Source organism: Phoxinus phoxinus (assembly GCF_949152265.1).
Source record: "Phoxinus phoxinus genome assembly, chromosome: 20".
Taxonomy (NCBI): Eukaryota; Metazoa; Chordata; class Actinopteri; order Cypriniformes; family Leuciscidae; genus Phoxinus; species Phoxinus phoxinus.
In genome coordinates, this window is record NC_136895.1 from 19,080,402 (window position 1) to 19,104,743 (window position 24,342).

The 24,342-nt window shown below is 37.5% G+C and overlaps 5 protein-coding genes across 6 annotated transcripts; 1 reads left to right on the forward strand and 4 right to left on the reverse strand.

Moving 5' to 3' along the window:
- The first annotated feature begins 391 nt into the window (after positions 1–391).
- On the forward strand, positions 392–24,305 carry aox5 (aldehyde oxidase 5). 2 transcript variants are annotated; one of them, XM_079593559.1, is made up of 36 exons: positions 392–407; positions 966–996; positions 2,631–2,688; positions 2,813–2,909; positions 3,121–3,229; positions 3,337–3,463; positions 3,545–3,606; positions 3,747–3,827; positions 3,983–4,063; positions 4,154–4,295; positions 4,383–4,475; positions 4,575–4,726; positions 4,812–4,905; positions 5,059–5,168; positions 5,353–5,537; positions 5,705–5,867; positions 5,939–6,028; positions 6,116–6,285; positions 18,712–18,838; positions 19,003–19,125; positions 19,247–19,343; positions 19,487–19,611; positions 19,851–19,984; positions 20,135–20,222; positions 20,303–20,389; positions 20,577–20,768; positions 21,240–21,470; positions 21,620–21,715; positions 21,812–21,940; positions 22,050–22,124; positions 22,228–22,280; positions 22,414–22,528; positions 22,743–22,808; positions 23,284–23,472; positions 23,804–23,971; positions 24,168–24,305. In XM_079593559.1, the coding sequence occupies exons 3-36, from the start codon at positions 2,661–2,663 to the stop codon at positions 24,216–24,218; spliced, it is 3,930 nt and encodes a 1,309-aa protein (XP_079449685.1). In that variant the 5' UTR covers positions 392–407; positions 966–996; positions 2,631–2,660; the 3' UTR covers positions 24,219–24,305. The 2 variants fall into 2 exon arrangements, with proteins under 2 accessions (XP_079449685.1, XP_079449684.1); XM_079593558.1 differs by lacking the exon at positions 392–407 and having other exon boundaries at positions 818–996.
- Positions 6,521–7,719, reverse strand: LOC306988754 (hatching enzyme 1.2-like; the record flags this gene model as incomplete). The annotated part of the gene is made up of 5 exons (XM_079593902.1): positions 6,521–6,917; positions 7,036–7,153; positions 7,236–7,376; positions 7,504–7,558; positions 7,651–7,719. 5 exons carry the CDS (start codon positions 7,717–7,719, stop codon positions 6,521–6,523), a joined length of 780 nt encoding a protein of 259 aa, XP_079450028.1.
- On the reverse strand, positions 10,750–12,049 carry LOC306988514 (hatching enzyme 1.2-like; the record flags this gene model as incomplete). The annotated part of the gene is made up of 5 exons (XM_079593565.1): positions 11,843–12,049; positions 11,682–11,754; positions 11,433–11,573; positions 11,235–11,352; positions 10,750–11,140 (listed from the first exon to the last, which is right to left on the reverse strand). Exons 1-5 carry the CDS (start codon positions 11,909–11,911, stop codon positions 10,750–10,752), a joined length of 792 nt encoding a protein of 263 aa, XP_079449691.1. The 5' UTR covers positions 11,912–12,049.
- Positions 13,877–15,166, reverse strand: LOC306988755 (hatching enzyme 1.2-like; the record flags this gene model as incomplete). Its single annotated transcript, XM_079593903.1, has 5 exons — positions 13,877–14,395; positions 14,490–14,607; positions 14,688–14,828; positions 14,937–15,015; positions 15,098–15,166. The coding sequence occupies 5 exons, from the start codon at positions 15,164–15,166 to the stop codon at positions 14,005–14,007; spliced, it is 798 nt and encodes a 265-aa protein (XP_079450029.1). The 3' UTR covers positions 13,877–14,004.
- LOC306988513 (hatching enzyme 1.2-like) lies at positions 17,130–18,543 on the reverse strand. Its single transcript, XM_079593564.1, has 5 exons — positions 18,336–18,543; positions 18,175–18,253; positions 17,926–18,066; positions 17,728–17,845; positions 17,130–17,633 (listed from the first exon to the last, which is right to left on the reverse strand). The coding sequence occupies exons 1-5, from the start codon at positions 18,402–18,404 to the stop codon at positions 17,243–17,245; spliced, it is 798 nt and encodes a 265-aa protein (XP_079449690.1). The 5' UTR covers positions 18,405–18,543; the 3' UTR covers positions 17,130–17,242.
- Positions 24,306–24,342: the final 37 nt, after the last annotated feature.

Here is a 24,342-nt window from a genome sequence, read left to right on the forward strand (position 1 = left end):
GTATTAGGCCTACTGTAATTTTCTTGGAATTTTATATTTAAAGCTAAATCTGAAAGATTTTCACACTGATACTTTGATAGCACGCTACATAGTATATTATACCTAAATCAAAAAAGAGTTCCATGTCCATTTATTCATTTGATAATTAGCAGAGTAAGTGAAGTGAAGTGAAGTGAAGGGCAAGTATGGCAAACCATACTCAGAATTTGTCTTCTGCATTTAACCCATCCAAGTTAGTGCACACAGGAGTAGTGAGTAGTGAACACACACACACACACACACACACACAGCCACACACACACACACACACACACACACACACACACACACTGTAAACCGTGGACTGGACACACACCCAGAGCAGTGGGCACTGCAGCCATTCACTGCTGTGCCCAGAGAGCGATTGGGTAGGTGCCTTCCTCAAGGGTACAGTAGTTTCTTGCCAGTATTGAAAATCGAACCCACAACATTCGAGGACTGTCCAACATCGACATCTTGAGGATCAAAAGCTTTATGGATACTGAAGATGAGGCTCATACACATTACTTAAAACAGTTCATGTGTATGTATAGATATAGTGATGTGGTGATGGTCTTTACTTTCTAATGGCGTCGTATTTCTGAAATGTGTTAAGAAAAGGTTAATTAAACATTTAACACATGTGAACCTTTTTGTGAACTCTTTACATCTAATAGTTTTTGTTCTCTAATAATGTTTCTCCTTTTTGAACAAATCAAAGAATTTTCAAAGCAATAAATATGATATAAGATATAAAAATGGAGGAAAAACCCACATGCACGTCTTCTTCACGCATTCCTTAATTTAAAGGCAGGGCAAAGCCTTTAACTTGTGATGTCAGTCAGTCAGTCGCTCATTCAACTGATGGTCAGTAAACCAGGAGCATCTCCGGTGACAGAGCACTGCGATCCTTCTCAACTCATCATGTCATCTCTATCTGTGAACAGCGAGCTTGTCTTCTACGTAAATGGCAAGAAGGTATGATTCAATTACAGATACTGATTTTAAATGTTTACAGATTTTAAAATGTAAGGCACAAGCATTTAACTTGATGCAAAATGTGGTGGACTTTTAATTTTCCTAATAGTTTTTGGCTCATAATATTTTTAATATGTAATATATATGGCTTTTATATTGTGTTAGTTCTTAAATAAAAGTGTTTTCGATTTCAAGTTGCTGTCACAAGTTGTCACAAGCTGTGCAAGTACTATCTTAAAAGAAGGAAAGCTGTGATGCTGGTATTATTATTACTTCTACTGTGATGAATATTAACATTTTTATGTTTAGTCTTCTCATATTCAAAGTACATAACCAAACTTGAATATATAACCAGCAGAAAATGGCGTGACTAAATGTGCATGTCTGAATCGTGGCACATGACAGTCAGCCAGCAGCCCAAAAATGAATCTTTATTCCTCTTATGTATGATGCCATGAAAATGATTTTCTACGCTACACACAGTCAAGTCCATCATGTGTTTGCCCTTCTCACACACATACACTTTCTAACTATAACTTTGATGAATGTTCATCTATTCTAATGTTTCCAGTTTTCGTATTTCTCTTATAATTTAACTCAAAACAAGTAACATAAAATTGGTGGTGATACTAATTCATTATTTGGTGTGTGTGATCGTCTCAGACATCTAATCCTGTCACATGACATGGCACATACCAAACTATATTACTTATTGTTATCAATTGACAGGGGTGGACAAAGTACACAACTTCCTTACTTGAGTAAAAGTCTTGAGTAAAAGTATACTACTGGTCAAATATTACTGCGTTACAAGTAAAAGTTGTAAAGACCGATTTTTACTTAAGTAAAAGTACAGAAGTACTCATTTTTAAAACAGCCTAGTTAAGTATAAAAGTAAATGTCAATGCATTGTTTTATTATTGTTGCATTGTTGCATGTAATACTTACAGTACCTTATGCCTCTGAATCTATGCCTGCCTACCCTCATATCAATATCACATTTATTTCTAGAACACCGTTCCAGTACTGGGATTGAATAAGTCACTCAATAACGTCCACAATGGTTTCGGAGACCCAAATGGCTGTTCCCAGTTTTTTGGCTTTTAGTATGAATATGTTAGCCTTGTTATCTATAAGCTAGTGTGCTCCAAAACAGTGACAAAATTTGCATTTAGAAGACCAAACCCAACGTTGAAAATGAAAATCATATTGATGTCAGAATCCAATGTCAGATTGACTTTAATCTCCAATCTCCAACGTTGGACAGACGTTGTGTTGTGGTTGAAAATCGGGTTGACGTCAGAAACCAACATCAGTCGAGTTCTGACGTCAACCAGACTTTCATTTCCAACCAAAATGCAACCCCTGCAACCAAAATCATCCCTGACGTTACTACTTTCTACTCAAGGTCCTTGACAGAAATGTATTTGAGTAAAAAGTACGATATTTGTCTTTCAAATGAAGTTAAAGTAAAAGTTTCCAGAAAAAAATAATACTCAAGTAAAGTACAGATACTCAAAAAGTGTACTTAAGTACAGTACTCAAGTAAATGTACTTTGTTACTGTCCACCTCTGTCAATTGAAGATATTGAGCAGTGGCAGTAATTACATGTTTTTGCTATTTTTATGTAAAGATAGTAGAGAAGAATGCTGATCCAGAAGAGATGTTATTGGCTTACCTGCGACGGAAAGGTATGGTAATTGCCATATGGCAAACATTCTCCAAATAATCATGTAGATACTTAGCCAAGGGTATTTATTAAAGATGGTATACTCACCAAGGCTGCATTTGCTTGTATGATGTTTTTGTGTCCAGTGGGTCTGACGGGCACAAAGTATGGCTGTGGTGGAGGGGGATGTGGAGCCTGTACTGTGATGCTGTCCAGATATGACTCTGTCCAGGACACTGTGCTGTATCTTTTACTCATATATCAAAACTAGCAGTATAAAACCTTTATATGAAACAAACAAACAAACGAAAGGAATGTTTGTTAGCAGCTTTTGACTAAATAAATGTTTAAATTAGCAAGAACGTACAACTTGATTTACACCATAACTGTTTTTTCTTTTTAATGAAAAATTCAATAAATCTGATAGTTTCATAATCCTTAATCCGTTCTTCAGACACTGGTCGGTAAACGCGTGTCTTCAGCCGATTTGTGCTCTGTACGGTGCGGCGGTGGTGACCACCGAGGGCATTGGAAGTACTAAGACTAAACTACATCCTGTTCAGGTACCTGATTCTACCTACGAGACAAACTACATATCAACTTTCAAAGTAGGTTATTTGAATAGGTTGTCCAGAACAAACCATGTAGACATTGTTTTTTTTTTGTTCAGGAGCGTATAGCAAAGGCTCATGGGTCTCAGTGTGGGTTCTGTACTCCTGGGATGGTGATGTCCATGTACACATTACTTAGAAACAACCCACATCCCAACATGGAGGACATTCGAGAGACACTGGGAGGTAACAAAAATACGTATATACTCACAATTTTGAAAACTACGAATTTAAACACATTTAACAATGCGTTTTCTCTCTTCTAAGGGAACCTGTGTCGCTGCACTGGATATCGACCGATAATTGATGGATTCAAAACATTCTGTGATGTAATGGCTTTGAACTTTTAATACAACATAAACATTTCAACAATGAAGTGACAATCAGTACTTGTAACAATTTGTAAAACTATTGACTTTGACTGAAAGAAAACTAACATGTGCTCATAATGTGATCCATATGTTTCCAGACTCCAATATGTTGCCAAAATGGCGACGGAAATGGAAAATGTTGCATGGAAAGCAGCAATTCCCACAACAATGGATCTGATGTAAGACAATATGAGAAACATAAATTCTTACAATTGCATATACAAACTAAATGTGACTTTTTATTAGTGGAACAGCACAACAGAACACCCTTTACTTTTTAGCAGAGTAGTACACAAAATTACAGTAAGTCTTCTACTACTGGTATTTTTGGTAGATATCTGGAAATCTTTTCAGCATGGATGATGTCTTACCCCTCGACCCAACTCAGGATCTGATCTTTCCCCCAGAGTTACTGGTAAGCAAACCGTTTGTGTTCTTGTGGTAGCTAATAAGAACATGGATATTTCAGGCCACTAATTTTTGTTATATCCCTTCTTTCTATCAGATTATGGGAAAGAAAAAAGCGGAACAACTTGGTTTTCAGGGCGAAAAGGTCAGGTGGATTTCCCCAGCAGATCTGAAAGATTTAATTAGATTGAAAACGGAATACCCCAACGCACTTCTGTTAGTTGGGAACACAACTATAGGTTGGTTTCAAGAGGAAGTCTATCTATCTATCCATCCATCCATACATACATGCATCCATCCATCCATCTGTTTTTGTTCTCTCACAGGGCCGAAGATGAATCTGAAGGGAACCATCAATCCCTTGGTGATCTATGGTGGAAGCATTCCAGAACTTCGTGCTATCAAATGGCAAAACAATAGTAAATCACATTCAAACAAAGCATCGCCATTACATATGGTTATTTAGTGAATAATAAAGCCCAAAGTAATTTCAACAACACTTTTTTTTTTTTACTTAGGCATAACTGTAGGGGCAGGGTGCAGTTTGTCTGTTTTGAAGGACGTTCTCCTGCGTGGAATTGAGGAACTTGGCCCAGAAAAGAGCAGGGTTTACCAGGCCCTTGTTCAGTCTCTACAGTGCTTGGCCGGCCAACAAATACGCAACATGGCTGTGAGTAACAAAAACAAATCACCATGAGGAATTAAGAAGAACAGTTGTCTACATGTTACAGTTTTGTTTATGTTGGAATTTCAAGACCATCGGTGGAAATATCCTGAGCGCCAACCCCAAATATGACCTGAGCAGCATTCTCGCAGCAGCGGAGTGCACACTACACATTGTTTCCAAAGGTAATGTCAGTCGATTTGGACTTTATTTGTAAATGTGGCATTTACATAGTTTTCTATAACTGGCTTTTTGTATTATTTCTCAGTTGCCAATATATTAAACATGGAAAGTAACTATGAATTATAATTTTTTTGTTCCTTTGTTCTTAAATATAGATGGTACTCGAGAGATTTGTCTGAGTGAGGAGTTTTTCACAGACTTTGGTAAAACAGCTCTACGACCAGATGAGGTTCTGCTGGCTATTGATATTCCCCACTCGACACCGGTATATACTTCAAAATGGAGGAAGCTAAGCCTACTTAATATTACAAAACTATGTCAAGTTTCAACAAATAGACTTGGCCCTAAACTTTGCTTTTTCGTCTATTCTAATTTTTGTTAAACCACAAATATGCTACGAATTCACTTGCCATTTTGAAAAGCTAAATACTAATCCCTGTGTTTTTCAGTGGGAGTTTGTTTCAACATTTCGCCAGGCACAGCGCAGAGAGTTCGCCTTCTCCATAGTGAATGCTGGCATGAGGGTATCGTTCAGTCATGACTCAAATGTGGTGGAGCATCTGTATATTTTTTATGGAGGTGTGGGGCCCACTCTGGTGAAAGCCAGACACACCTGTAAAGAGCTGATGGGAAGGTACAGCTGTCGCAAGGCCTACATAATATGTATCCGCAAATCTTGTACATGCAAGAACAGACTATCCACTGTATTGACAAATACATTGGCTGAAAACATTTCAAAATCTGACATCTTAGCTGCATTGTATACATTCCAGTCAATGAACATTGTTTTTTGTTTGGCAGAAAATGGGATGAGAAACTTCTGGTAGAGGGAACACAGCTCTTAGAAGAAGAAATCTCCATGCCCCCTACTGCCCCTGGTGGACGGGAGGAGTATCGCAAGGCTCTAGTTCTCAGCTTCTTTTTCAAGTTTTACATGCAAGTGCTGCTGGAACTCCAACAAAGGGTATGATGATGCTAATTATTACTTTAAAAGGAGACAATTTACTTAATTCATGCTTATTTTTTTCCATAAAGGAGGCTTCTGTGAAGGATTTGCCATTAGAGTATCTCAGTGCTCTAAAACCCTTCAAAAATGAGGTACCACAAGGAAACCACTCTTTTCAGGTGAGCAGACCTGAGTCAAGCTTGAGTTGTCATATCAAGTCTGTCTGATAACAAAAACGTTCTCATTACATTACAATTAAATTACAGCTTGTACCAGAGACTCAGTCTTCTAGTGACCCAGTGGGACGCCCCAATGTTCACCAGGCCGCCCTTCAACAGGCTACAGGAGAAGCTGTGTATTATGATGACATCCCATCTGTTAAAGGAGAACTCTTCGCTTCCATGGTAACCAGTACCAGGGCTCATGCAAAGATCATGTAAGTGGAAGAAAATATGAAATAATAAATTTAAAAACGAAATTCCGATCAGTTAGATTCATTTTATTTTTTTCTGACACTATCACACATTTCAGAAATTGAACACCACCACAAGACAAAATATCACCTCGTAATTAGCTTTATTTTCCCGCATAAGATCAAACATTTTGGCAATCTAAAACCATCAAAAGACAAAGACCATCACCTCATTACGTGGATAAACCATATTAAATGATCAAACAACACATCCATATAGCTTGTTGATCCTCAGGATGTCGATCTTAGACATATCCTGCCTCTGTCCGATTTCCACCGTCGCAGAAGGAATGGGAGTGATGGTTTCCTTCCCGGTCTGGTTAGTGAAGGCCGTTTTTCCATAATGCATGATAGAGCCGTAGTCATATGTGGTGTTTTGATTGTTAGTGTTCTGTAGTTGGAAGTTGGAGGCCTTATTGGTAGGGATGTACTCCCAGTTGATCCGGACATACTTATCACGATCGCTCCTGTTTTGCTCGTGGTAGAAGCCCAGGGCATGATTGAGCTCATGTTGTACGATGCCATTGTACATACAGCCGACCCTTTTGAGGGAGACCACCTGTTTGCCACCAATTCTACCTAGATAAGAGTAACACCTGAGAGATAAAGAGAATTTTATATTATCAACCTGTGTTAAAAATCGTACTCATTGTAAAATAGTTTCTGCTAAGGCCAGTTAAATGTTTTTCATTTGTATTGTATGAGTATCCTCACCCATCTTTATTCTCAATACTGATGTAGTCGGTCTGAGATGATCTGAGCACAAAGCGGATGCAGGTTTTGTTGTGAAAGGTGGACATGGCCTTCTGAATAACTGAGATGTCACTAGTGGCTGCAAAGAAAAAGTTACCACAGGATTTTAAATACGATTTACACACATACATATGCTAAATGAATGAAGATGATTCACTTACAGTATTCACTGCTCACTATGTAAGGGACCTCCACTAGGTTGCTAGAGTTTTTCTTCCAGAAACAGTTGTTACTGTAGCAGTAGAGAGCATTTTTGTTTTTGGGAAACACCAGATCTCCTTCAATCAGGTGTTCAGATGATGCTGTATTTAAAGACATTTTTTTTTAATGACATTTCTCAGAATGTGTAAATTCAACCACATTTTAGATATATTTCCATATTTTACGAAACCCATTGTTGGCTTAACAGGAATCTACAAGATGCCTGACCATTGTTGGACTCCAAAATATTTGTTGTGATGTCCACATTGTGATGGCCAGGCTTCTGATTATGAAAAAAAAAAAAAAAAGTTAAATATTACTCTTGTCAGGAAAGTTCATCATCTGAGTGCATTGAGAGACTAGAAAAAGTCTTACCCTGACAGGAGACATCTGGGAGATGCCAAAGAGAACCAGCAGAATAGAGAGGGAGGCTATTGGGTTCATGTTGTCTCAGTGTAGATATGTTTAGGATGCTCCTGGACTGAAATTTGGTGTCTGCAAGCTGTTGAACCTAACTTTTATATTCACCTGTGTAGGTGGGTCAATCAGGAGTTGAGCCTTAGTGTCCAAAGGGAGGTAACTAACTCACCTGTTAATCCAAAACCTTGCACAACCAGATAATTTACATATTGTTTTGCTAATCCACTGAAATAAACAAATGCAATTATTGGATTGTATTAAGAGCCCCAAAACTGTATTAAACAGGGAGTGTCCCAAACACTTTAAATGGTTTCTTAAAGGGTTAGTTCACCCAAAAATAAAAATTCTGTCAGTCATTACTCACCCTCATGTTGTTCCAACCCCATAAGACTTTCGTTCATCTTCGGAACACATATTTTTTATTAAATCTGAGAGCTGGATCACTCCTCCATTGTCTTCGATTGTAATTTAAACTTGTTATTATAGACATCGTTAAAATAGTCCAAGTGACTTGAATAAAGTCGTTATTTTTGTTTGTTTTTTTGCACACAAAAAGTTTTCTCGTCGCCTGATAAACTTATGGTTGAGCCACTGACTGTAGTCACTTGGACTATTTTAACGATGTCTATAATAACTTTATGGGCCGGCAAGTTTAAATTACAATAGAAGCCTATAGAGGAGTGATCCAGCTCTCAGATTGAATCAAAAATATATTATTTTGTGTTCCGAAGATGAACGAAAGTCTCACGGGGTTGGAACAACATGAGGGTGAGTAATGACTGACAGAATTTTCATTTTTGGGTGAACTAACCCTTTAAGACAGATCTACAACAAAATCATTTGTGTCAACATAAATTGTGGAGTAGAGGTCATAGTCAAGCTCATCATGATTTAGAATTTTCTTTTTCTAAATGAACAATTCATTTAAGTGCATTTCATTTCACAGGACCAACTGTACCCAATATTCCTTTAGTCCTAACCACTTTAATGTCTTTTCCAGGCAAGGAGTACAGTAGCTCAATTCTTGGTAAATGTTCACTATAGTATCGAAGTTACTTTTGCAAAATAGTAACAATCACTACTTTCCTATTTATGTACAGACGATGATGGGCATTTTAAGTCTAGAGACCGTGTCCTGCCCATCAGTACGTGCAGAGAGTGACAAAGTCAGCCCACTCCAAAATACTATTTTTTAAAAACTTCATAATACCGTTAAAATGAAAATATATCTGATTTAGTGGAATGCAGTTGCACTTGTTATTTGTGAGAAAACAACAGAATTTGGGTGTTGACCAAGAGAAGGCGAGGATGTGTTCTTCCCTGGAGCTTAAATGTGCGTCTGTCATAAGCTTTGCCTTTGTTATGTCAATCAACATACACTTTTTCAGTTTGTTTAAATAATTCAATAAAATGGACATGCTGTACCTTTTGGACTTTACCACGTGCCCTAAGACAGTGGTGTACAGGGATGGTCCACAATACCTTAAATGTGCTCCGTAGGTAGATTACAAATGAATCCTTATTTGTGAGAACATCTGAATTCACTATAGAGATTAGTAAACAACCCCAAACTTATTAGCAAGATGGACAGCTAGTTATTTAATAGAAAAAAATTGTTTACCCTTATGAAAAAGAAGTATACTTCAAGTTAATTTTATGAAGTATACTTAAGTAATGTACAAGTATATTTTTAAGTATACTTTATGTAGTAAGTATACTAATGTCAATATGTACTAGTAGTAAACTTGTAAGTGTACTATTTTAATAACGCTTGGGACTAAATTGGCCCACTTTTAGTATATAAAACATGTTTAAGTGTACTATAAGTGTAACAGTAGTAAACTTTAAGTGCACAACTAGTTCATAATTACGTTTCTCATTTGTACTCCATGTGAACTTATGGGTATACTAGTAGTTTAGTAGTTTTATACTGCAAGTTTACTTGCAAGTTTTCTTTTAGTGTACTCTCAGTAAACTACTAGTTTAGTAGTTTTATACTACAAGTTTTCTTTAAGTGAACTAAACATTATACTTATAGTTTACTATTGATATATTATTTTTGCACTTGCAGTAGGCCTACTACTATGTTCAAATGTTATTTTTTATACTTGAAAAATACCTTTAACTGTACTTTAATTTTAAAAACATTTTATTAGCTTCATGCATCCTTTTTTTTATCAACATTTGAATGTTGGTTCCGAATCTCGCAGAGACGGAGAGCGTGAGCATTAGCTGTCCGTGAGCTAGCAGCAGGAACAATTTTATGACTCTCTATGGGCTTCTCCCTTGACTTTATCGGACTTTATCATTCCAGCCCAGGCATGTTTTGCCTCTTTTTTTGCGTTGTGCGAACTCTGTTGATTCTTTTAAAAAGCCACTGAAGACTGCTCTTCAAGCAGGCTTCTAGTTAGATGAGGGTTTTTTTGTGGTTGTTTGTTTTTTATTTGCAGTTAATATTCTTCTATTTTGATTTTGTTCTGTATTACATTTTATTGTGAAGCACTTTGTGATTTTTTATCTGTGAAATGTGCTATATAAATACATTTTACTTACTTTACTTACTTTCTCAATCTTACTTACTTTCTCAATCAAATTGGCTGAATTTGTGCTTCAGGTCATCAGATTTATGTCTGCTCGGGACTTTCTCATTCTTTAGCAACTTTGAAAGTTGAATTTATTTTACTAGAGGATGCAAGAGCGACTGACTCCAGAAAACTGGACTGACTTTAAAATTGAGGTATCAAACGGGAAACCTTTCTTTTTAGCTGTGAACATATGATTACACCATAACTAAACCAGATGCCTTTAATTAGGTTTCAGGAGAAGCTTAATACTATGACATCTTTACTGCTACAATCAAGCACTTTCTTAAGCTTGACATTGAATCACAAATAAAGTATGAGTTTGTCTTGCAGTGTAGCTTTATTTTTCCCAACCCAACACAATCACACATTTCAGAAATCCGACACCATTAAAAGACAGAAACATAACTGCATTACATTACTCATCTACAGACAAATGAACTATATTAAATAATGTGTGCAAGCCTCATCTTCAGCATCCATACAGCTTCTTGATCCTCAGAACGTCAATTTTGGACAATCCCTGCCTCTGTCCGATTTCCACAGTCTCATCAGGAATGGGAGTGATGGTTTCCAGCCAGGGCTGAGTGGAGAAGGCGGTTCTTCCATAGTGCATGATGGAGCCGTAGTCGTATGGAGTGTTTTGGTTGTTGGTGTTCTGTTTCTTGAAGTTGAAGCCCTTACCAGGAGAGATGTTCTCAAAGTTGATTTTGACATACTGGTCACGATCGCTCCTTGTTTGCTCGTGGTTGAAGCCCAGGGCATGATTGAGCTCATGTTGTACGATGCCATTGTACATACATCCTTTCCTTTTGAGGGAGACCACCTGTTTACCACCAGTTCTACCTAGAGAAGAGAAGCACCTAAAAGAGAGGAGAGAGGAAATAAAGGGGTTAAATTTTGATCTGTTAAAGGTCTGTTAAATGTTTATTCTTGGTATAGTATGATTGTTCTCACCCATCTTTGTTCTCAATACTGATGTAGTCGGTCTGAGATGATTTGGCCACAAAGCGGATGCAGGTTTTGGCGTGGAAGACCCCCATGGCGTTCGCAATCACTGATTTGTCAAAATTGGCTGCAAAAAGGGTCCACAGGTTTAAAATGGCATCTAAATGAATCATAGATATGTTCAATGAATGAAGGAGATTCACGTACAGAATTCATTGCTCACTATGTAAGGGATCTCCACTATGTTGTCAGAGTTTTTCTTCCAGAAACAGTAGTTGTTGAGGCAGTAAAGAGCATTTCTGGTTCTGGGAAACACCAGATCTCCTTCAATCAAGACTTCAGAAGATCCTGTATTTAAAAACAAATATATTGATTAAATAATGCAATATATTCATAAATCCCGATCACTTTTTAGAAATGTGACCCATTGCTGGCTTAATCTACAAGATGCTTCACCATTGTTGGTTTCTAAAATCCTTGTAGTGATGTCCACAGGTTCAGGCTCTGATACAAACACACCATCAAACATCTGCTCCTGGTGGTAGAAAAAGACATGTTTAAAACGACTCATTTGAGGACTGTTAATCGATTAAGGGAGAGACTAGAAAGGACCTTACCATGAGAGGAGACGCCTGGGCGATGCCAAAAAGCAGCAGCAGAATGGAGAGGGAGGCTCTTGTGTCCATGTTGCCTCAGTGTGTGGAGATGTTCAGGATGCTCCTGTGCTGAGATTTGATGCCTGTGAGCTGTTCTGGCTGGACTTTATATTCATCTGAGTAGGTGGGTCTACTGGAGGATTATGGGTAGGGTCTTAGTGTCCAGAGTCTAAAATGTGTGCCTACAGGGAGGAAACTCTGACCTCGCCTGTTGGTCCAAAACTTTACACAATCATAGAATATACCTCAGTTTGTTTAACTAATTCACTAAATTGGACATGCTGTAGCTTTTGGACTTTACCACGTGCCCTAAGACAGTGGTGTACAGGGATGGTCCACAATAACTTAAATGTGCTCTGTAGGTACTGTAGATAACAAATAAATCCTTATTTGTGAGAACATCTGAATTTACTAAAGAGATTAGTAAACGACCCCAAAAATATAAGCAAGATGGACAACTAGTTATTTAATATAAAAAACAATAGCTTATAGCTTAACTGAAAGCTTTTGATTTAACAGGGAAAATCGGACAATTACTGTGAATGTCTAAAATATTTTCAGGAGAAATGTAGTTATATAGTATTTCATAGCACTACACTGCTTCTTAATTGATATAATTGTTTTGTTACTAAAAAGCAAAATAATTTCAAACAGTGACGAAACCACCTCGCTGCTTAGGAAAGTAGTTTAATCGTTTAACTACGCATAGCAGTTCTACTGCATTTTATACATTCATATGTACACCATTACTAGTTAAAGAGAAGCCAAATTACAACTCTTTAAAGTTGTAAATCGTTTTTATCGAAAAAGTTTCGATTTCGATTTTACAGAAGTTGTGTATTTTATTCTGTAGTCCAGATGTTATAATCAGTTTTTGCAATACAGCAGAAAAATTGCTCTAATTTTATTTTTGATCTTAACATCACAGACAAGAAGTTCTAAATCTCATTTACGTAGAGATTCTGGGAGAATTTTTTTTCTGGTAACTGCTCTAACATTGTGTGGTTTTGTTCATCTACAATGCCAGAGTGTTCCCGTCTGACATCATGTAACGTACATGTTCAAAAGTCCAGGTCTTATAATTTTGTTATCCCCCAGCAAATAAATAACATTGTGTATGGTGTGATTAAGCAGCTTGTTCCTTTGTCATCTCCATGGATAGGAAGTAGATCCCTGATCTTGACATCACTCTTGTTTGTAGCGAATGTTATTTTGTTTCTTGTATCCTTGTCAATATAAAAAAAATGTAACTGTTCTTCCACCAGTCAAATAGTTGAACAATAACTAACATCATCACTGCAACACACACCCGACACGGCATCGGCTCTGCCTTTTTTCACACTGATATTTTCCACGATTTATCCCAGTAATATTACTAGGGTCTTGTATGATGGCCAAATTTTCCAGCATTCTGTCTCTGGCTTGTATTCACATAGAATGCTCCCGACAATTTTCTGGAACCAAAGTCCATTGTGAACGCAGCCCTTATTTTCACCAGAACTTCACGCCATGTCTAGAACTGCATCTTTTGCTGACTTTGTGCTTCAGGTCATCAGATTTATGTCTGCTCGAGACTTTCTCAATCTTTAGCCACTTTGCAAGTTGAATTTGTGTTTCTAAAGGATGCAAGAGCGACTGACTCCAGAAGAGTGTTTTGGCACAATAAAGGTCTTTAAATTTGAGGTATCAAACGGGAAAACTTCCTTTTCAAATGTGAACTAATGATTATACCAGAACTATATCTCAAAAATCTTTCAAAATCTACATTATAGCATTTTGCTAAAAAAAAGAAAGAAAAAAGATAACCTGTTGAAATGTATAAATCATATACTGTGCCCAGTCCTCCAGTTCTCCTAAGGTTAAACCAGGTGGCTTTAATTAGGTTGCAGGAGAAGCTTAATACTATGACACCTTTAATGCTACAATCAAGCACTTTCTTAAACTTGACATTGAATCACAAATAAAGTATGAGTTTGTCTTGCAGTGTAGCTTTATTTTTCTCAACCCAACACAATCACACATTTCAGAAATCCGACACCATTAAAAGACAGAAACATAACCGCATTACATTACTCATCTACAGACAAATGAACTATATTAAATTATATGTGTAAGCCTCATCTTCAGCATCCATACAGCTTCTTGATCCTCAGAACGTCAATTTTGGACAATCCCTGCCTCTGTCCGATTTCCACAGTCTCATCAGGAATGGGAGTGATGGTTTCCAGCCAGGGCTGAGTGGAGAAGGCGGTTCTTCCATAGTGCATGATGGAGCCGTAGTCGTATGGAGTGTTTTGGTTGTTGGTGTTCTGTTTCTTGAAGTTGTAGGCCATTTCAGGAGAGATGTTCTCAAAGTTGATTTTGACATACTGGTCACGATCGCTCCTTGTTTGCTCGTGGTAGAAGCCCAGGGCATGACTGAGCTCATGTTGTACGATGCCATTGTACATACATCCGTTCCTTTTGAGGGAGACCACCTGTTTGCCACCAGTTCTACCTAGAGAAGAGAAGCACCTAAAAGAGAGGAGAGAGGAAATAAAGGGGTTAAATTTTGATCTGTTAAAGGTCTGTTAAATGTTTATTCTTGGTATAGTATGATTGTTCTCACCCATCTTTGTTCTCAATACTGATGTAGTCGGTCTGAGATGATTTGGCCACAAAGCGGATGCAGGTTTTGGCGTGGAAGACCCCCATGGCGTTCGCAATCACTGATTTGTCAAAATTGGCTGCAAAAAGGGTCCACATGTTTAAAATGGCATCTAAATGAATCATAGATATGTTTAATGAATGAAGGAGATTCACGTACAGAATTCATTGCTCACTGTGTAAGGGATCTCCACTATGTTGTTAGAGTTTTTCTTCCAGAAACAGTAGTTGTTGAGGCAGTAGAGAGCATTTCTGGTTCTGGGAAACACCAGATCTCCTTCAATCAAGACTTCAGAAGATCCTGTATTTAAAAACAAATATATTGATTAAATAATGGAATATATTCATAAATCCCAATCACTTTTTAGAAATGTGACCCATTGCTGGCTTAATCTACAAGATGCTTCACCATTGTTGGTTTCTAAAATTCTTGTAGTGATGTCCACAGGTTCAGGCTCTGATACAAACACACCATCAAACATCTGCTCCTGGTGGTAGAAAAAGACATGTTTAAAACGACTCATTTGAGGACTGTTAATCGATTAAGGGAGAGACTAGAAAGGACCTTACCATGAGAGGAGACGCCTGGGCGATGCCAAAAAGCAGCAGCAGAATGGAGAGGGAGGCTCTTGTGTCCATGTTGCCTCAGTGTGTGGAGATGTTCAGGATGCTCCTGTGCTGAGATTTGATGCCTGTGAGCTGTTCTGGCTGGACTTTATATTCACCTGAGTAGGTGGGTCTACTGAAGGATTATGGGTAGGGTCTTAGTGTCCAGAGTCTAAAATGTGTGCCTACTGGGAGGAAACTCTGACCTCGCCTGTTGGTCCAAAACTTTACACAATCATAGAATATACCTCAGTTTGTTTAACTTATTCACTAAATTGGACATGCTGTAGCTTTTGGACTTTACCACATGCCCTAAGACAGTGGTGTACAGGGATAGTCCACAATACCTTAAATGTGCTCTGTAGGTACTGTAGATAACAAATAAATCCTTATTTGTGAGACCATCTGAATTTACTAAAGAGATTAGTAAACGACCCCAAAAATATAAGCAAGATGGACAACTAGTTATTTCATAAAAAAAAACAATAGCTTATAGCTTAACTGAAAGCTTTTGATTTAACAGGGAAAATCGGACAATTACTGTGAATTTCTAAAATATTTTCAGGAGAAATGTAGTTATATAGTATTTCATAGCACTACACTGCTTCTTAATTGATATAATTATTTTGTTACTAAAAAGCAAAATAATTTCAAACAGTGACAAAACCACCTCGCTGCTTAGAAAAGTAGTTTAATTGTATACCCATAGCAGTTCTACTGCATTTTATGCATTAATATGTACACCATTGTTAAAGAGAAGCCAAATTACAACTCTTTAAAGTTGTAAATCGTTTTAAATGAAAAAGTTTCTAATTCGATTTTACAGAAGTTGTGTATTTTATTCTGTAGTCCAGATGTTATAATCAGTTTTTGCAATACATCAGAAAAATTGCTCTAATTTTATTTTTGATCTTAACATCACAGACAAGAAGTTCTGAATCTCATTTACATAGAGATTCTGGGATAATTTTTTTTCTGGTAACTGCTCTAACATTGTGTGGTTTTGTTTATCTACAATGCCAGAGCATTCCCGTCTGACATATAACGTACATGTTCAAAAGTCCAGCTCTTATAATTTTGTTATCCCCCAGCAAATAAATAACATTGTGTATGGTGTCATTAAGCAGCTTGTTCATTTGTCATCTCCATGGATAGGAAGTAGATCCCTGGTCTTGACATCACTCTTGTTTGTGGCGATTGTTATTTTGTTTCTTGTATCCTTGTCAATATAAAAAAATTTAACTGTTCTGTCTTCAGTCAAATAGTTGAACAATAACTAACATCATCACTGCAACACACACCCGACATGGCATCGGCTCTGGCTTTTTTCACACTGATATTTTCCACGATTTATCCCAGTAATATTACTAGGGTCTTATATGAGGGCCAAATTTTCCAGCATTCTGTCTCTGGCTTGTATTCACATAGAATGCTCCCCGACAATTTTCTGGAACCAAAGTCCATTGTGAACGCAGCCCTTATTTTCACCAGAACTTCACGCCATGTCTAGAACTGCATCTTTTGCTGACTTTGTGCTTCAGGTCATCAGATTTATGTCTGCTCGGGACTTTCTCAATCTTTAGCAACTTTGAAAGTTGAATTTGTGTTTCTAAAGGATGCAAGAGCAACTGACTCCAGAAGTGTTTTGGCACAATAAAGGTCTTTAAATTTGAGGTATCAAACGGGAAAACTTCCTTTTCAACTGTGAACTAATGATTATACCAGAACTATATCTCAAAAATCTTTCAAAATCTACATTATAGCATTTTGCTAAAAAAAAGAAAGAAAAAAGATAACCTGTTGAAATGTATAAATCATATACTGTGCCCAGTCCTCCAGTTCTCCTAAGGTTAAACCAGGAGGCTTTAATTAGGTTGCAGGAGAAGCTTAATACTATGACACCTTTAATGCTACAAACAAGCACTTTCTTAAACTTGACATTGAATCACAAATAAAGTATGAGTTTGTCTTGCAGTGTAGCTTTATTTTTCCCAACCCAACACAATCACACATTTCAGAAATCCGACACCATTAAAAGACAGAAACATAACTGCATTACATTACTCATCTACAGACCCATGAACTAAATGATGTGTGCAAGCCTCATCTTCAGCATCCATACAGCTTCTTGATCCTCAGAACGTCAATTTTGGACAATCCCTGCCTCTGTCCGATTTCCACAGTCTCATCAGGAATGGGAGTGATGGTTTCCAGCCAGGGCTGAGTGGAGAAGGCGGTTCTTCCATAGTGCATGATGGAGCCATAGTCGTATGGAGTGTTTTGGTTGTTGGTGTTCTGTTTCTTGAAGTTGTAGGCCATTTCAGGAGAGATGTTCTCAAAGTTGATTTTGACATACTGGTCACGATCGCTCCTTGTTTGCTCGTGGTAGAAGCCCAGGGCATGATTGAGCTCATGTTGTACGATGCCATTGTACATACATCCGTTCCTTTTAAGGGAGACCACCTGTTTGCCACCAGTTCTACCTAGAGAAGAGAAGCACCTAAAAGAGAGGAGAGAGGAAATTAAGGGGTTAAATTTTGATCTGTTAAAGGTCTGTTAAATGTTTATTCTTGGTATAGTATGATTGTTCTCACCCATCTTTGTTCTCAATACTGATGTAGTCGGTCTGAGATGATTTGGCCACAAAGCGGATGCAGGTTTTGGCGTGGAAGACCCCCATGGCGTTCGCAATCACTGATTTGTCAAAATTGGCTGCAAAAAGGGTCCACGGGTTTAAAATGGCATCTAAATGAATCATAGATATGTTTAATGAATGAAGGAGATTCACGTACAGAATTCATTGCTCACTATGTAAGGGATCTCCACTATGTTGTTAGAGTTTTTCTTCCAGAAACAGTAGTTGTTGAGGCAGTAGAGAGCATTTCTGGTTCTGGGAAACACCAGATCTCCTTCAATCAAGACTTCAGAAGATCCTGTATTTAAAAACAAATATATTGATTAAATAATGCAATATATTCATAAATCCCAATCACTTTTTAGAAATGTGACCCATTGCTGGCTTAATCTACAAGATGCTTCACCATTGTTGGTTTCTAAAATCCTTGTAGTGATGTCCACAGGTTCAGGCTCTGATACAAACACACCATCAAACATCTGCTCCTGGTGGTAGAAAAAGACATGTTTATAACGACTCATTTGAGGACTGTTAATCGATTAAGGGAGAGACTAGAAAGGACCTTACCATGAGAGGAGACGCCTGGGCGATGCCAAAAAGCAGCAGCAGAATGGAGAGGGAGACTCTTGTGTCCATGTTGCCTCAGTGTGTGGAGATGTTCAGGATGCTCCTGTGCTGAGATTTGATGCCTGTGAGCTTTTCTGGCTGGACTTTATATTCACCCAAGTAGGTGGGTCTATTGGAGGATTATGGGTAGGGTCGTAGTGTCCAGAGACTAACGTGTTTAACTAAAGGGAGTCCACTCTATGTTAAATCCAAAGCCTTGTAGAATCAAGGGAGGCACCCAAGCTTGTTTAACTAATTCATTCTTCAAGTGGATGCACTTCTTCAATTCTTTTTTATTCATTTGGGAATCAAATTCTTGTCTCAACCTTATCATCAGCTCTATAGATGCATCAGTGGCTCTAGCCATGCCTGGAGTGGTCGCCTTCATCTCTGCCAAGGATGTTCCTGGTCAGAATCGAAGACTCTGGTTCAACAACCCAGAGGAGCTTTTTGCCGAAGAGGAGGTACTACAATAAACATTCTCTGGTTTAGAGATACATCTGAATACTAAATGATTTCTACCTCAGATTAGATGTTTCAAGCTTTAATATCCATAAACAGTGATGTTTTGTTTTTTTGCATTTTAGGTATATTGTAATGATGTGTCTTGTCTGTTTGCCCTTTCCAGGTCATCTGTGTGGGGCAGATTATTGGTGCCATTGTTGCTGAGACCAGAGAACAAGCAAAAAGAGCAGCCGACCAGGTGGCCATTACTTACCAGGACATCCAACCTATCTTTTTCACTATAGAGGTATTTCTAAACAAATTTACATTAATACAACACTTAATTGAGTGCTACATGAAAGTTTGGGAGCAGCACTTATATTTTATCCTACTAATCACAACACCACAACATCTTTGTTTTTATTAAGGAGGCCATAGAACACCAGTCCTTTTTTGACCCCAAGAGAAAACTGGAAAGAGGAAATGTCGAAGCAGCATTTGAGAAAGCTGACCACATACTGGAGGGTTTGCACAATTAAATATGAATCCTTAATTTGAATCAGATTCAAGTCTGAATCACTTTATATAGAAATCTTTTTTAAACCGTTATTTGTTTGTTTTTCTTGATTCAATGTGAATAATTATTCTTTTATATATATATCTCACAGGTGAGCTGTATATGGGTGGCCAGGAACATTTCTACATGGAAACTCAAGGATTGATTGCGATTCCTAAGGGAGAAGCAAGTGAAATGGAGCTCTTTGTTGCCAGTCAGCATGCAGCTTATACTCAGGTTTGTATTACCACACTGACATACATTGATGAATATGATTCAGTATAAAGATATTCATATTTTACTCCAATGGCATACATTGATAAATATGATTTAATATAAACATTCATATTTTTATGAAAATCTGCTTAAATATACCTAATTAACTTAAAAATAGCAGATTGTGAATATGAAATAACAATGATATATTTACATAATCTTACTCCAGTATTGGCATAATTTCCTTTTTTAAACCACAGGAAGTGGTGGGTATCACTCTTGGAATTGACTCCAATAAGATCACATGTCATGTGAAGAGGCTGGGAGGTGGATTTGGTGGTAAAGTTATGAAGATTGCATCATTATCTGCCATCGCTGCTACGGCCGTTTACAAGTATGACAAAATGAAACTATTTCTTCTATTCATTTGCATATGTATTTGCTTTTATTGCTTATATTTAAGTATATTGTTGACTTATTTTTGTGAAAGATTTTAAAACAATGCTGATGCTAAGTATTGACTACACTCAAACTCAATCCACAGGACTGGCCGTGCTGTGCGATGTGTACTAGAACGTGGAGATGACATGCTCATCACCAGTGGCAGGTCCCCTTTCTTGGGGAAGTACAAGGTAATTTGGCATTATGGGTAATAGTATTTTTTACATCAACTGTGCATCACAACAACTTAAGGACTATATTTTTCCTACAGGTTGGATACATGAACGATGGAACAATCCTGGCTGCTGATATCACATACTACAGTAATGGAGGATGCACTCTGGATGAATCCTCTTTTGTATGTTGGTTTTTATAAACAGGCAATCCCTGATAAAATATTGAAATTCAAATAAGTAAATCATGAAAAGGAAGTGTGAGCCAGGCTTGCAAAGTGAGACACAATCATGGATCTAAGTTTACCTTGAATTCTCATGTAGGTCAGTCTCCAAGTCACATACTGTTCACCTTTTGTAATTTCCGACCAGATCATGGAGAAAGCGCTCCTTCACATGGATAATGGTTACAAGATCCCTCATCTACGTGGACGTGGACTGGTGTGCAAGACCTACTTGCCCTCATATACAGCATTCCGTGGCTTTGGTGGACCTCAGGGTTTGACCATCATCGAAAGCGTGCTACATGAGGTGGCGGTCAATTGTGGCTTGCCTACACATCAGGTGGGACCTTTATGAAAACAGAACAACACTGTAAAATATTATATAACCAATGAGTTATGACAACATATGTTTTTACATTGCTTTAACTCGTTAAAATAAATTAAGCAATTTTCAACTTTTTATACAAGATTCAACACATTTTTTAAAGTCAGTTTAATGTAATTAAAGTTGAAATGACTTAAACCTCCAAGTTGATTGTACTTAAAAGTTTAAGGCAGCAACTTAATTTTTACAGTGAAGTTGGCTGAACATACGTCAAACAGTGTTTTAATGGTTTGAAATTTGAGCTGATAGCAACCTCAATAACATCCTGAATCAACACTTAAACATACAATCTTTTGGTTGAGTTGTTGAGAAGTGTCAGTTTTTGCTATCATACATTTGCTGAAGTGAGATTATTTTGGCGTCTTAAAAACTTGACGGGCCTTCTGCTCAACTCTGAAAATAAAATAGAAAAATCATAATTTACAGGTGAGAGACATCAACTTGTACAAGGACGAGAAATGCTACACCCACCACAAGCAGCTCTTTTCCCCCCATGACATGGTGCGGTGCTGGAACGAGTGTCTAGAAAAATCCGACTATACCCATCGATGCCTGTCCATTGAGCAGTTTAACGCCCACAACCACTGGAAGAAGCGAGGGATCTCCATTGTCCCACTGAAGTTTGGAATCGGATTCTCCAAGGGCTTCTATAACCAGGTGGGTGAAAACTTGTGAGATTTCACATAAAATAGTGCATTTTGGTTTGAAGCTGCACACGGCCACTTTAAAGGTCTTTAACTTGGTATTAGTCATGACTACTATGAAGAATTTCAAATCTTGGAAAATGTTCTTGTTATTCTCTTCAGGGAGCAGCATTGGTGAACATCTACAAAGATGGATCGGTTCTCATTTCTCATGGGGGAACCGAGATGGGTCAAGGTATCAACACCAAAGCCATACAGGTACGATGAGTCTCAGTGTCAAACAATGGATCCAAATACATACATCACATGAAATATGCCAGTTGCAACATAGTGTCAATCTTCGACAAATTGCAGATTGCCAGTCGCATTTTGAAGGTTCCAATGTCTTCAATCCACATCAAGGAGACCTGCACAGGAAACGTGCCCAACGCTGCACCATCTGCTGCATCCTTTGGCACGGATGCTGTCGGGATGGCGGTCAAGGTATAGTGACAGTCATCCATTTACAAGTATTTACATGCACGTTTTTTTTTACAAGTATTTACATGCACGTTTTGTTTTTACAACTGAAATTGTAATATTTTGCATGTAGAATGGTTGTGAGAAACTAATGAGACGTCTGGAGCCACTCATTAAGAAACATACCCAATACACCTGGCAGCAACTGGTTAGTAAGAGTGATATCCAAATACTCAATCGTATAATACACAGTGAATTAAAGATGTTACAGTGAGAGCCAAAGGAGAATCACTTACCTACTATGTTTCCAGGTGGTGGAAGCATATTGCCAGAAGATCAGTTTGTCAGCAACAGGTTTCTTCATGTAAGTGTTCGACCGTGATGTAGCATAATGTAGCCGCATGGTAAAATGTTTGAGCATCCGACAAACTATTTGTTTGTGATATTTTGATAGATTAAATGTATTAAATATCAAATAAATGATATACTTATAACAGGGGCCCACACACCAGTGTTGACTGGGAGAAGAGTGAGGGCAGCGCATACTATTACTTTACTTTCGGTGCCTGTTGCTCCGAGGTGGAAATTGACTGCTTGACAGGAGATCACAAGGTGCTTGTCTTTTTTATTCATCTATATTTATAAAATTAAATAATTAAAAAACGAATACAATTTGGCTATGTAATGCATTGTGATACATGTTTTATAAGCAGTTATTTATATGTCATTGGCCTAGATTCTAATGCTGCAAATTATCAGGTTATGTGTGCGTACATTCACAATTTGAATATCAAACTTTTGTGGGCTGTGAAATAATATTTTACAGAACATTAGGACTGATATTGTGATGGATGTTGGTCGGAGCATAAACCCTGCTCTGGATGTTGGACAGGTACAAACGATATATTATTGCATTTTATGTGTATAAATAAATAAATAAATATATATATATATGTGTGTGTGTGTGTGTGTGGTTGTTTATGTGATTTATGAGGACACAAATTTGTATAATGACATGCGTCTTACACTGGTATTACAACTTAAACGTGGTTTATGAGGACATTTCATGAGTCCTTGTAAGTCAAAATAGCTTAAAAAACAATGTTATATTAAAAATGTAAAAATGCAGAATGTTTCCTGTGATGGGTAGGTTTAGGGATAGGGGCAGTGTAAGGGGATAGAATATACAGTTTGTACAGTATAAAACCATTACGCCTATGGAGAGTCCTCATAATGTAGCTGCACTAACGTGTGTGTGTGTTTGTGAATAACATTTCTAATTTTTTTTAATTTATTTTTTACAAATAATAAAAATATTGGTTGTATTATTTGTACCATACAGTAAGTAAATATGTGTGTGTTTACAGGTCGAGGGTGGTTTCGTCCAGGGAATTGGGCTCTACACTATAGAAGAGCTGAATTTTTCCCCTGAGGGTGTGTTGTTGACCAGGGGTCCCTCTCAGTACAAAATCCCAGCTCTGTGTGACGTCCCTCCTCAACTAAACGTGCATCTGCTGAGCAACGCAGAAAATCCTCACGCCGTATACTCTTCAAAGGTAAGACAAAACCCCCCTGAATGTCAACACAATATGTTGTTGAAAGTTGTTTAAGTAAACTGGCAAATAATTTGTAATATTGACCTCTCAGTGATAATTGCAGACAAAACAAACACCAAAAGTTGTGTCTAGGCCTCTGTGATGGCACAACTCTTCAGGCCAGGCTGGTTCACAGCAGACTTCAATCATTTAAGCAGATAAAACAACGTTTGCAACCTACTTTACTTTCGAAGTCTGACATACTTCCGAGCAAAACAGGATATTTTTGCGCAGTGGAAATTTTAATCAAATGTTGGAATGTTGGTTGAAAAGGTTGTTTTTTAATTTTTAGGGGATCGGGGAGCCTCCTGTGTTTTTCGGCTGCACTTTGTTCTTCGCCATTAAAGACGCGATTGCGGCTGCACGGAGGGAGAGAGGCCTGAGCGACAGTTTTCCTTTCTCTTCTCCTGCTACTGCGGAAAAAATACGCATGGCCTGTGAAGACTGCTTTACCAGGATGGTGGGTGTGAATAAATTCACATATATATATATATATATATACACAACCTACCTATAAATAATGTTAATATTATATAATTTACTTTATACAATAATTTGTATTATTTAATACATTTAATACGGTATATATTATTTCAGGTTTATGTTTTCGCTCCTGATAATAATCCTAAATATCATTATTATTATTTTTTTTACAGAATCCACTGGACAAGAAAGTACAAATAAAACCCTGGGCTATTAATGTGTGAAGAAAAACATATCCAAATTCAAACTTTTTTAATGCCTCACCTAAACAAGATGTAACTTCCTTTTCATTGTTGGAGACTTTGAGGTCATAAATTGGTTATCAATTCAAACTATTAATCTTAGATG

Bases quoted from the DNA above. Each gene is read 5' to 3' on its own strand.
- aox5 (XM_079593558.1), top strand. From the start codon at position 853: ATGTCAGTCAGTCAGTCGCTCATTCAACTGATGGTCAGTAAACCAGGA. The intron at 3,464-3,544 runs GTAACAAAAATA...CTCTCTTCTAAG, and splicing joins CATTCGAGAGACACTGGGAG to GGAACCTGTGTCGCTGCACT. The intron at 22,125-22,227 runs GTTAGTAAGAGT...CTATGTTTCCAG, and splicing joins AATACACCTGGCAGCAACTG to GTGGTGGAAGCATATTGCCA.
- LOC306988513 (XM_079593564.1), bottom strand. From the start codon at position 18,404: ATGGACACAAGAGTCTCCCTCTCCATTCTGCTGCTGCTTTTTGGCATC. The intron at 18,067-18,174 runs GTGAAGCATCTT...TTTTAAATACAG, and splicing joins GATTTTAGAAACCAACAATG to GATCTTCTGAAGTCTTGATT. The intron at 17,634-17,727 runs GTGAGAACAATC...CCTCTCTTTTAG, and splicing joins AGTATTGAGAACAAAGATGG to GTGCTTCTCTTCTCTAGGTA.